Source organism: Triticum aestivum, chromosome 7B (assembly GCF_018294505.1).
Source record: "Triticum aestivum cultivar Chinese Spring chromosome 7B, IWGSC CS RefSeq v2.1, whole genome shotgun sequence".
NCBI classification, from domain to species: domain Eukaryota; kingdom Viridiplantae; phylum Streptophyta; class Magnoliopsida; order Poales; family Poaceae; genus Triticum; species Triticum aestivum.
The window spans coordinates 463,256,604-463,270,229 of NC_057813.1; the positions used below are offsets into that span (position 1 = coordinate 463,256,604).

Genomic DNA, 13,626 nt, shown 5'->3' on the forward strand with positions numbered 1-13,626 from the left:
AGAGACCCTCGACACATTTCCATGCTTCTTTAGCCATGACATGGGGTCGAAGATGAGGGAGATCTTCGGGAAGGATTGCATCTTGGATGATGAAGAGAGCACTCTCATTGAATTGATTATCCACGGCTTCTCGAGGGGTGAAGTTGCTTGGGTCATGAGGATAAAAACCTTCTTCAATGATTCTCCAAAGGTTAGTGTTCACATGTTTCAAATGACGCTTAAAGCGATAGACCCAAGAATCAAAATCTTCATGTTTCTCATATTTAGGAGGAGGACCGGCATGATTCAAATGAGTGGAGGGGATTGGCCCTCCATATGTCAGAGGTTCCACATGGGCAAAGATGCCAGTACCATTTCTACTACTAATAGAAGGACCCTTATCAATGTTAGCTTCCCCCTTGTCGGAGGGAGCATCCGTCACCTTGTTGGTGGGATCACCCACTTTCATCGGCGATGTAGATTGTTTAAGTCCTTCTAGGAATTCCTTAAACATGTCCCTGACCTCGGTCGTCATGGAGGTTTTCAATGTTTCCAAAGCCACATTGAATTCCTCACGTGAGATCGAGTTACCCCCATCTCCCGTAGATGAGATCGTGTTCGCACTGGAGTGCTCTCCCACCTCATCTACAACATCAACCATACTCTTTGGACGGTAAAGTCCTTAAAAAGATACGAGGCTCTGATACCAATTGAAAGGATCGATATGGTTGACTAGAGGGGGGTGAATAGGCAACTAACAATTTTTAAGCTTTTCTTTACCAAATTAAACTTTGCAACAAAATAGGTTGTCTAGATGTGCAACTAGGTGAGCAACCTATATGCTGCAATGACAACTAGCACACAAGCAAGCAAAGGATGTAAAACAAGTAGGCTTGCAAAAGTAAAGGCACGAAATAACCAAGAGTGGAGCCGGTGGAGACGAGGATGTGTTACCGGAGTTCCTTCCTTTTAAGGGGAAGTACGTCTCCGTTAGAGCGGTATGGAGGCACAATGCTCCCCAAGAAGCCACTAGGGCCACCGTATTCTCCTCACACCCTCACACGATGCGAGATGTCGTGATTCCACTATTGGTACCCTTGAAGGCGGCAACCGAACCTTTACAAGCAAGGTTGGGGCAATCTCCACAACAAACGGAGGCTCCCAACAACAACAACACCACGAAGCTTCACCACAAATGGAGTATGGCTTCGAGGTGACATCAACCATCTAGGGTGCAAAACACCCAAGAGTAACAAGATCCGCAAGGGATAAGTGGGGGGAATCAAATATCCTGTGGTGGAAGTGTAGATCGAACCCTTGTCACCCAATCCCGAGCAAATCAACAAGTTTGATTGGCTAGGGAGAGAGATCGGGCGAAAATGGAGCTTGGAGCAACAATGGAGCTTAGAGATGGAAGAGGTGGTCAACTAGAGGTAGAAGACACCCCTTATATAGTCGTGGGAAAAAGCTAACCGTTATCCACATGTTCAGCCCGCGACACACGGTACTACCGCTCCAGGGGCGCGGTACTACCGCGAGGCTGCGCGGTACTACCATAGATGACCACGGTACTACCGCGGCAGCAGCACAGGCCGGAACTAGCCTGACTAGGGGGCAGTACTACCGCTTGCATGGTACTACCGCTCCCCCTTGCGGTACTACCGCAAGGCAGGAGAGTCACGGCCTGGGAAGGGCGCGGACGAAATAAATTAGATCCGTGCCTACTTCCGCTGAAACTGGGGTGGTGCAAAAACCGGACGCGGTACTACCGCTCGCGAGGCGCGGTACTACCATGGCTGGCGCGGATGTAAAAAATTACATCCGTGCCTACTACCTTGACACTGCGGTACTAGGTCGGAGGACCACGGTACTACGACTCCTAGGGAGCGGTACTACCGTGAGCCCCCGCGGCACTACCGCGCTGGACGAGTGGTACTACCGTGGTGGGCGCGGATGTAAAGAATTACATCCACCCCTACTACCGTACCGGAGCAGCACAAGGCCTGGGTGCCACGGTACTACCGCTCCAGAGGGGCGGTACTACCGTGACACCCAGCGGTACTACCGCTTGTACCTGCGGTACTACCGCAAGTACAGCAGTAGTCGCCAGGTTTCCGCACAACCAAGATAACGAAGGGCAGCTCCAAAGTGTAGGGAAAGGAGGGACAAGTGTACGTGTTGATTCCACCCAAACCTTTCCGACGCGGACCCCCTCTTAATAGTACGGCTCTCCTACGACTCAACTCCACCAAAGAGAAACGTAGAACAACGCCGACTTCAATAGTTTCCGAGGGGCACCGAATCGTCTTGTGCCTAGTGATGAAGTATCTGAGAGACTCAAGGCACACGATTAGTCCGCAAAAGCATTGTCATCAATCACCAAAACACTTAAGGGATAAATATGCCCTTACAATATTTTTGGTATTTTATAAGATAGATGCAAAAAGTAAAGATGCAAATAAAGGTAGATTGAAAGCAAATATGATAAGAGATAGATCCGGGGGCCATAGGTTTCACTAGAGGCTTCTCTCAAGATAGCATAAGTATTACGGTGGGTGAACAAATTACTGTCGAGCAATTGATAGAAAAGCGCATAGTTATGAGATTATCTAGGCATGATCATGTATATAGGCATCACGTCCATAACAAGTAGACCGACTCCTGCTTGCATCTACTACTATTACTCCACACATCGACCGACTCCTGCCTGCATCTAGAGTATTAAGTTCATAAGAACAGAGTAACACATTAAGCAAGATGACATGATGTAGAGGGATAAACACATGCAATATGATATAAACCCCATCTTGTTATCCTCGATGGCAACAATACAATACGTGTCTTGCAACCCTTTCTGTCACTGGGTAAGAACACCGCAAGATTGAACCCAAAGCTAAGCACTTCTCCCATGGCAAGAAATACCAATCTAGTAGGCCAAACCAAACTGATAACTCGAAGAGACTTGCAAAGATAACTCAATCATACATAAAAGAATTCAGAGAAGATTCAAATCTTATTCAAAGATAAACTTGATCATAAACCCACAATTCATCGGATCTCGACAAACACACCACAAAAAGAGTTTACATCGAATAGATCTCCACAAGAGAGGGGGAGAACATTGTATTGAGATCCAAAAAGAGAGAAGAAGCCATCTAGCTAATAACTATGGACCCGTAGGTCTGTGGTACACAACTCATCGGAGGGGCAAGGATGTTGATGTAGAGGCCCTCCGTGGTTGATTCCCCCTCCGGCAGAGTGCCGGCGAAGGCTCCAAGATGGGATCTCGCGGATACAGAAGGTTACGACAGTGAAAATTGTGTTTCGTGGTGCTCCTGGATGTTTTCGGGGTACGTAGGTATATATAGGAGGAAGAAGTACGTTAGTGGCCGCCAGAGGGGCCCACGAGACAGGGGGATGTGCCCTACAGGGGGGGCGTGGCTCCCTATCTCGTGGGGCCCTCGGAAGCTTCTTGACTTGCACTCCAAGCTCTCCGGATCATGTTCGTTCCAAAAATCACGCTCCCGAAGGTTTCATTCCGTTTGGACTCCGTTTGATATTCCTTTTCTTCGAAATACTGAAATAGGCAAAAAAAACAGCAATATGGGCTGGGCCTCCGGTTAGTAGGTTAGTCCCAAAAATGACATAAATGTGTAAAATAAAGCCCATAAACATCCAAAAGGGGTAATATAATAGCATGGAACAATCAAAAATTATAGATACGTTGGAGACGTATCAATACACATGCAGTCTCTCCTCTCAGTCTACCTGCAGAACAAATTCATAGACTTCTTTCATCTTAGACAATTTAAATCAACCATATCTTTTAAATTATACACTCATTTATGAAACTTTTTATATATTTGGACTCCTCGCTTCAAGAACTTTAAAACTAGATGGGGATACATACAAAGGCATACAATCGCCACATGAATACAACGAACATCATACAGAAGAGCAGCATCCGACTACGGATGAAAACAAATGAAAAAACCGAACGATATCTACCCTGCTAGTCCAGGCTGCCGACCAGGAACCTAACCCTTGACCAAGGAAGAAGAAGCAAGAAGAACTTCGAAACAAGCAAGCATCGCTCTTGCGTCAAATCATCGCATTACATGTACCCGCAACTGTTGTTGTGGTAATTTGTGAGCCACGAGGACTTAGCAATCTCATTACCATGGGTATCAAGACTAACAAAGTTTAATGGATATGGAATGGATAAGTGGTGAGGTTGCAGCAAGCACTAAGCATTGTATGGTAGCAAACTTAGGCCCCTCTCAGTGCTCCTTCTTGTACATGTGCTAAGCCTTCCACGTAGGCAAAAAAATCTGATGTGGCAAGTTATTTAAGAGGAAAGAGATTAGTGTGGTGACCCCAGAAAGAAACAATGCTAAGCGCGTGAACCTAGACAAAACATTTAAAGGAAGGCACCCCACCAATACATGAAGAGCTTTAGTTGCTAAATCATTAAATGAAGCAAGCTTAGCAACCATAAGCTAAGCACCTATGCATTGGAGAGTATAGTTGCTAAGCTATTTAATGTGCTTAGCACCTCATCTAAGCACCCATGCATTGGCAGCAGCCTTACGAGTACAAGAACAAGAAGAGTAAACTACGCATAATGGTCGCAACTAGTAATGATCAATAAGTGATCATGTACTACTTACGAGTCAAACATAACCCCATCGCGTTCTCTTCCCAAACCCTCTTGAAAAGAGACGATCACGGTTACGCACGCGGTTGGTGTATTTTATTCGAAGTTTAGTGTCAAGTTCTCTATAAATCGGATATTATAAATTTTCGGGTCACCACATAACGCGGGCACGACTTTCGAAAAGATTTAACACTGCATGGGTGCTCCAAGTGGTCCATTATAAATTACCACGTGCATCCGATGGATCATCCTCACACCATGAAGGACACGATGCTTACGATAAGGAATTCTGGTGGACCCGCCTCTCATCAAAGGTAAAACTAGGCCAGCAAGACCACCCGTTGTGCCAATAATCCCGATAGGAGCCGCATATCTCGTTCTCAGGGGACGACCGTATGAGCACAGCGTACAACAACTGAGACCCGAGTTGCCCCGAGGGAAGCAGCAAACGACTCTGTTTTGGACTAACACCATCGGCACTGGCCCACCTATATTATGTGGAATAAAGAATCCTCGGGTTCATGACGCCCTAAGAGTTAATTAATTAATTCAATATTATTATGTTGGCAAATTTTAAAACCAATGTTGGGCCTTGCTCGAAGAGTTCTTTCCTAAGCGATTGGTTAGGGGGTCCCCATCTACCCACATGTGTTAGGAGTGCCCATCAAGGAATATAACACTGGTATGAAGGAAATTAGGGCGGCAAGAGTGGAACAAAACACCAAACAAAATGCTGAGTTTTCCACCCTTTACCAAGTATATAGATGCATTAATTAAATAAGAGATATTGTGATATCCCATGATAACCATGTCCCAACATGGAACAACCTCCACTGCACCTGCAACTAGCAACACTATAAGAGGGGCTGAGCAAAGTGGTAACATAGCCAAACAACGGTTTGCTGGGAGGGTGGAAAAGGTTAGATGTTGTATCATGGCAATTTGGGAGGCTTGACAAACAAGTGGTAGGTAGCGCGACATAGCGATAGCATCGAGACAACTAGCAAGCAAAGATAGTAGTGATATCCAAGGTAATGGTCATCTTGCCTGAAATCCCACTAGGAAGAAGATCGAATCCATGAAGTAGCCGAACGGGCGTAATCGAACGAATCCTCACACTCCGAAACGCTATCGGAACTATCAGGAAGAAGCACAACCGGAAAGAAGCAAACAGCATGGTAAACACACAAATATAAACATGGCATGATGCACAATCAAGTATGATGCATGTCCATTTTAATGAGGCATGACATGGCAAAGTGCAACCGACGATACTACAAATTAAGTGAACGAAACCCACATTCCAATTATTTAGTGCACTCTCATTTATGCTCTCATCAACTTTAAATGTTGGTTAACATGGCAAGAGGTGAAACATAATTAATCTACCTATCTAGGCAATTTAAATAAGCCGAAAACAACAAACAACAATTCCGGAAAATCCTCATGTGTAGTTTTTGAATTTGCTACTGTTCTGCCTAAAACCATATTTTAGAGTTGTTTAGCATGCAAAATAAGTGTGCCATGTTAAACTATGCATTTTTCTAGGCATTTACATATAAAGTTTATTTAATTCGGAGCTACGGCTAGTTAGTTACGAAATAAACCATTTTACCATGCCATTTATGCAAATTAATTCAAACAACACGTTTAACCATTTTAAATATGGATGAAAGTTGGATATTGTGAAACTATACAAAATTCTAAGCATTTTGCATATATGGTTTGTTTAATTTGGACGCATGCATATTTAGTTATTAACAATACAAAACAGGGGGCATTTTTTGTAAGTATGCATGCACTGGAAAATGATAAATCAACAGAGCAGAGGAAAAAACATGCTTGGGCCAGAAGCAGCACAATGCAACGGTCCAGCAACGAATGAGGCCCAAGTGTGCGCACTGTGTGCATATGGAATAACAGAAAACAACAACAAAAGAAAGAAAAGGAGAAAAAGGAACTTGGGGATCCCATCAAGGACAGAGCCGCATATTGAAGACGTGACACATACGCTTGCCCTCTCTGGCTATAGCTTGGCGTGTTCGGTGCGTCGGTGTTTGGTGGTTTCCTAAGGCGGCACGCTTCATAGTCTAGGTAGCCTCGTGTTAGGTTTTATTCCTCTTTGTTTTCGTGCTTGGCTTCGGGTTGGTGGCGTTCTCGCCACCCATTCGGTTGTCGTTTGTTTTTCTTTTGGCTTGTTTGTTTGGAGATTTCTCCACCACCACCAAGTATTGGTTCGGCCGTTCAGACTTTATATATAAAGTTGATACGGATAGTCTAGAATCGGCATTATATGGGAGCTACCCATCACTTTGTATTGTTCGGCCTTGTACTCTGTTCGGTGTTTGCTTTATATATAAAGGGAAGCAAAAGCCTGTTTCGAGAAGCTGTTTGTGGATATTTCCATCACGTTGTATCGGTTCGGCCTTTCAGGCTTTATATATAAAGCTGGGCAAATGCTTGTTTCGTGTAAGGTGTTTCTCGAAGAAAAAAAAATAAAAGTATCCGGGACGTACATGATTCTCTTAGCTACTGCCGCATCTTCTCTTGTCCAAGATCCAAGACGCAGAAAACAATGTTAGAACCAGTGGGCGTGTGAGATCTCATACATCATCGACGGCGTTGATTCGTGGCGAATTCGGAGGCCCCAACGGGGCGAGCACGTCACCGCTTGACCCTTTCCCCTCGAGGCGCTGCCGCCGTGGTCACGCCTCTGACCCATGAGCCCGATCCCAAACCCGAGACACAGCCAGCATTAAACAAAAAGCAGACCAGTCCAGAGGCCGTTTTTCTCCGCACGGCAAGCCACCCCCTCGCCTCAGGTCGTCGTCATCGATCACACCCAGCTTCCAACCATCCGACTCCCTCACTCCGTCCGCTCAATTAAGAGATCTCCCCTCTCCCCGCCCCTTCTCGCGCGCGCTCCCGTGCTCCATCGCCCCCTTTTCCGTCCGTTTCCGACCGCCCCCCGGAAAGCTCCAGAAAACCCGTGCGCCGGCGCGCCGGCCCTCCCCCCTCTATAACCCCCTGCCGCGCGATCGCGCGATGGACCCGCAGTCGCACTCGCAGTCGCCACCGCCAGCAGCTGACGACGACCCCGACGCGATGCCGAGGGAGCAGCAGCAGCGGGAGGAGGCGCCGCCGGGCTACGTGCCGCCGATGAGCCCCGAGGAGGTGGCGGCCGTCGAGGCGCTCCTCGGGTACGAGTTCAAGGACAAGTCCCTGGTCGGCGATGCCCTCACGCACGGCTCCTTCTACTTGCCCTACCGCTCCGGCGACTCCACCTACGAGCGGCTCGAGTACCTGGGTGACGGCGTGCTCACCTGCCTCGTGTCACGGGAGGTCTTCCTCACCTATCCGGACCTCCCGCCAGGCCCGCTCACGCGCCTCCGCGCCGCCAACGTCGACAAGGAGAAGCTCGCGCGCATCGCCGTCGACCACGGCATCCATCGCTTCCTCCGCCACAAGGCGCCCAAGCTCGAGGAACAGGTTACTAACTACTCCCTACTACTAGTACTACTAATTTTAGTACTCGTGCCTACCTTTCCCGTGCGCTGCGCCATTTTCCCCGTTCATAAGAGGGACACGTCAAAACTGACCTTTTCAACTGGCCGGGCCCCTTTGTGGTGTGTCATTTTGGTGAAATATTTTGTTTCCATGCCTGCTCATTCTTGGATATACATCTTGCCTAGTCTTATTGTAAATAGTTAAAGCAACCAAACTTGATCCTTATATACACGCATAGTGGTGCTAGGCTGTACGGGGTAGTAGGCTAGTCGCATACATGTTCATGGAGTGGTCACTCAAGAGTGTGCCCACCATGGATCTCAGATTGAAAAGTGTGCCACCTTTTTATTATTCTCCTCCTGTAATTCAAACGGCATTTGTAAATTTCTGCCGTGTTCAATGGGATGATCCCTTGTTATATGCGTATGCTGAAATTTTGGGTGAGAGGGAACCATCTCTTTCTGTTCCCCTGCCCTATCTTACTATCTTGTCAAAGCACCAATCTGCGGTACAAAGGTTCTACCATGGTGATACTTTTCCAAAAGATTCATTTGGCATGAACAATTCTAGGTTACCCAACTGTCCATTTGGATCAAGGCGGGAAAACCTCGAACTCATGATAATTATACATTTTAAAATGGTTGTTTTTTAAGGAAAGTGGTCAGAAATATAAGTATGCGGATTAAATTCCATGGTAATGGTAGAGAAAACTCGCTATCTTGCCGTTTAGTTTCTAATAAAATGGTTGTTGTTCTTAGGGAAAGACATAAAAACACAAATGTGGCGTTTCGACTCCACCTTATTATGTCCATTTACGTTTTCTTTTCATGGGATTTCATGCAGGTTACATGAAAGAAAAATAGTTTTTCCTTATGTCGGCTAATCAAGTTGTTTATGCACCAGAGTTAATACTAAACAATTGACGTGTAATCACACCCACTTCTATGGTATTGTACTAGTTTTGTTGTTGTTGTAACCTTTCTTATGCTTGTGTCTGCGACTAATACCTATTAGTTGTTGCACGAAGAGAAGAACAATGAAAAGGTCTTTTTTATGTAATTAAGGCGTTGACATGTTGCAAAGCCACGTAAGATTGATGTGATGCCTCTTGTGCTTTGGCATTTGCAGATTGCTGATTTTGTGAAAGAATTGGGTCAGTATGAATACCACTCGAATGGGCTATTGGATGCTCCAAAAGCTCTATCTGACATTGTGGAATCTCTTATTGGTGCCATATATGTTGACTCCAAGTACAATCAAGAACTAGTTTGGCAGGTAAATGTCTTTCTCGGAACTGTGAAATCTTGGCTTTTGTTCCTCACTGTAGTTTGGTAATGTAATATTTCTTTCTCTGGTAATAGGTTTTTCGAAATTTGGCCGATCCACTTATTAGCCTTGAAACATTAGGGAAGCATCCCGTAAGCGAGCTATTAGAGTTTGGCCAAAAGACTGGTCGAACAGTGGATATCTCTAAAGATGGGTGGGTTAAGGATACGAAGGTTGATGTTTTTGTTGACGGCGTGCTGGTTGCAAGCGCGACTTATGCTCAAAAGAAGGAGATAGCTTCGAACCGCGCCGCGAAGGCTGCTCTAGACAAATTAAAGGAGATGTCGGGGCAATCTGATGTTCAATCAGCCCCAGCAGAAGCTCCTGAGCCGTTGGACGAATTGGATCATTCTGGAGCTTTAGAGCTCCAGTGAAATGTTGAGACATTGTCGTTTGTAGTTCCATTGAATTTTTCCATTACATGTGTGTTGTTAAGCTGCTTTATGAGCCTGTAAATATTTATATGCAAATCATATGATTATTGTGCCCCCGTGGGCGATCTGACTGAATGTCTAGCTTTTTCCTTTCTTTCTTTTTTTTGCGAGAAGTAGCTTTGTGTGTGTATAGCGTCTCAATACCCACCATGTCTGCCTTCTTCGTGGTTGCCTCAGTCTTGGTCGTGTCGAGTACGCACACACGCACACCCTATCCCTATGAGCATCTCCGAAAGACTGAGCCGGCATATCATCTTAAAATTTACGAGGTCACTGGGAACGTCTCCTCTCACTAAATGCGCATAGCCGAAATCCTGAAATAAATACAGAAATAAATGCGAGCGCTCAGGATTTGAACCTTGATGGGCTGGGATACCACAGTCCCTCTAACCATAGAACCACATGTTGGTTCGCAGAAAGTAGGCTGAACTTACAACATGAAAGTGCGGCTACCGAACAGGTTACTAACTAACACTACAACAACAACAACTACTAATTTTAGTACTCGTGCCTACCTTTCCCGTGCGCTGCGCCATTTTCCCTGTTCATGAGAGGGACATGTCAAAACTGACCTTTTCAACTGGCCGGGCCCCTGCTTAGTGGTGTGTCATTTTGGTGAAATATTTTGTTTCCATGCCGGCTCATTCTTGGATATACATCTTGTCTAGCCTTGTTGTAAATAGTTAAAGTAAACCAAACTCTCTTTTGTTGCGAAGAAAAGTAAACCAAACTTGATCCTTATGTACGCACATAGTGGTGCTAGGCTGTACGGGGTAGTAGGCTAGTAGCATACATGTTCATGGAGTGGTCACTCAAGAGTGTGCCCACCATGGATCTCAGATTGAAAAGTGTGCCAACTTTCTATTATTCTCCTCCTGTAATTCAAACGGCATTTGTAATTTTCTGCCGTGTTCAAGGGTATGATCCCTTGTTATATGCGTATGCTGTAATTTTGGGTGAAAGGGAACCATCTCTTTCTATCTTACTATCTTGTCAAAGCACCAGTCTGCGGTTCAAAGGTTCTACCAAGGTGATACTGATTCAATTGGCATGTACAATTCTAGGTTACCCAACTGTCCATTTTGGATCAAGGCGGGAAAACCTCGAACTCGTGATACTTATACATTTTCAAATGGTTGTTGTTTAAGGAAAGTAGTCAAAAATATAAGTATGCGGATTAAATTCCACGGTAACGGTAGAGAAAACTCGCTATTTTGCCGTTTTGTTTCTAATAAAATGGTTGTTGTTTAAGGAAAATAGTCAAAAAAATATAAGTATGCGGATTAAATTCCACGGTAACAGTAGAGAAAGCTCGCTATCTTCTCGTTTTGTTTCTAATAAAATGGTTGTTGTTCTTAGGGGAGACATAAAAGCACAAATGTGGCGTTTCGACTCCACCTTATTATGTCGATTTACGTTTTCTTTTCATGGGATTTCATGCAGGTTACGTGAAAGAAAAATAGTTTTTCCTTATGTCGGCTAATCAAGTTGTTTATGCACCAGAGTTAATACTAAACAATTGACGTGTAATCACACCCACTTCTATGGTATTGTACTAGTTTTGTTGTTGTTGTAACCTTTCTTATGCTTGTGTCTGCGACTAATACCTATTAGTTGTTGCACGAAGAGAAGAACAATGAAAAGGTCTTTTTTATGTAATTAAGGCGTTGACATGCTGCAAAGCCACGTAAGATTGATGTGATGCCTCTTGTGCTTTGGCATTTGCAGATTGCTGATTTTGTGAAAGAATTGGGTCAGTATGAATACCACTCGAATGGGCTATTGGATGCTCCAAAAGCTCTATCTGACATTGTGGAATCTCTTATTGGTGCCATATATGTTGACTCCAAGTACAATCAAGAACTAGTTTGGCAGGTAAATGTCTTTCTCGGAACTGTGAAATCTTGGCTTTTGTTCCTCACTGTAGTTTGGTAATGTAATATTTCTTTCTCTGGTAATAGGTTTTTCGAAATTTGGCCGATCCACTTATTAGCCTTGAAACATTAGGGAAGCATCCCGTAACGAGCTATTAGAGTTTGGCCAAAAGACTGGTCGAACAGTGGATATCTCTAAAGATGGGTGGGTTAAGGATACGAAGGTTGATGTTTTTGTTGACGGTGTGCTGGTTGCAAGCGCGACTTATGCTCAAAAGAAGGAGATAGCTTCGAACCGCGCCGCGAAGGCTGCTCTAGACAAATTAAAGGAGATGTCGGGGCAATCTGATGCTCCATCAGCCCCAGGAGAAGCTCCTGAGCCGTTGGACGAATTGGATCGTGCTGGAGCTTTAGAGCTCCAGTGAAATGCTGAGACATTGTCGGCGCAACAAATGTTTTTGCCTGTTTGTAGTTCCATTGAATTTTTCCATTAAATGTGTGTTGTTAAGCTGCGCTATGAGAGCCTGTAAATACTTATATGCAAATCATATGATTATTGTGCCCCTGTGGGCGTTGAGACCAAGGTGCAAGTTCACACCTTAAAATTGATTTGTTCATCTCTATATACTTTGGTGATATTAGCATATACCAAGAACTGGATGGTTCACCTACAGCAGCCATCTTCTTCTTTTCCCCAAGCAGAGTAAATGTCTGCTTTTGTCCTTCGGGAGTGAAGGGAAATCGTATGGTCGCTGCGAGCGCGGGGAAAGGCGACACTAGGGCGCCATGCCTCGCTGCGTCCTCGGCCAGCAAGCTGGCCGGTGGTGCTGGTGCGTCCGGTCAGCAAGGCGCGTGCGCGCGCGGTGACGCCATCCTCACCAGGGCCGACTTGGGTCCCCCGGCCCACGCCGTTTCACTAGGGTGACATTGCCGACGATGAGGCCGAGGCGGACGACCGCATCGAGATGCCGGTCTCCTTGGCGTCGCCGTCTTTCAGCGACTTCCTGGTTGTGGCGTCGACTGTGAGCTCACACTCGACGGTCTGGTGTGAGGGCCTCGGTGGTGGCTGTTGACCAGCCGCCCCGGGCATCGCGGCTCGCTGCCTTGGCGGCTATCGCGGCGGGCGTGATCCCTCCTTCCCCGTTCGCGGTGCTCGGGTGGGCTCAGTGGTCCTGCCATCGAGGATGGATCTGAGAGGGCGGTTGTGGGGGCGGAGCACATCCCACCGACCAGAGCCGGCCGCGAGAGGAGGCGATGTGAAACAACTGTGGGTGTGCCGGACACTTTCGTTTGGAGTGTTTGGCGCCCCCTCTGTGCCTCACCGCTCTTGCCTACCTGTGGTACGGGGTGGACGGGGTGGCTTCTACTATGTGGACGCGACTCTAGAGGATGAGCCTGTCCGGCCCCATCTGGCCACGATCACCCTCGTCCCAGACCAGCAACTACCGCGGCAGCTGTGGTTACCGTTGAGATCATTCGGGCGGAGATATCGGCGTTCATTCATGACTACAGAGACAACTTTTTCTCCTGGGAGGTCACCAAGACAGCCCCGATGGTGTTCTCGGTGCCCTTCCACTCTGCTGAGATGCTCAACGTCTGCACCCACGATCATGTCAAGTGCACCATCAATAAGATCATGATATCGATCCAGAAGGTTGATGCTGAGCCGGACACGGTTGCCCCCCTTGCGCAGTGTGGATGCTTGTCTATGGGCTCCCAAGTGGGGGCAAGAGGGACCATATTCTCAAGGCCATCTCGAAGCCGGTGGGCAAGCTCCTGACGGTTGATCTGGACTCCTTGGAGGGTGATGGCCCGGCGCGCATCGAGCTCTTATGTCAGGCTCCAACTG

General features: G+C 46.4%; 1 protein-coding gene and 1 pseudogene across 1 annotated transcript; both read left to right on the top strand.

Moving 5' to 3' along the window:
* The first annotated feature begins 7,395 nt into the window (after nucleotides 1-7,395).
* On the top strand, nucleotides 7,396-9,970 carry LOC123162680 (ribonuclease 3-like protein 3). The gene is made up of 3 exons (XM_044580459.1): nucleotides 7,396-8,125; nucleotides 9,272-9,418; nucleotides 9,505-9,970. The coding sequence occupies exons 1-3, from the start codon at nucleotides 7,682-7,684 to the stop codon at nucleotides 9,841-9,843; spliced, it is 930 nt and encodes a 309-aa protein (XP_044436394.1). The 5' UTR covers nucleotides 7,396-7,681; the 3' UTR covers nucleotides 9,844-9,970.
* Nucleotides 9,971-11,391: 1,421 nt separating this feature from the next.
* Nucleotides 11,392-12,300, top strand: LOC123162681 (ribonuclease 3-like protein 3; annotated as a pseudogene).
* The last annotated feature ends 1,326 nt before the right edge of the window (nucleotides 12,301-13,626 follow it).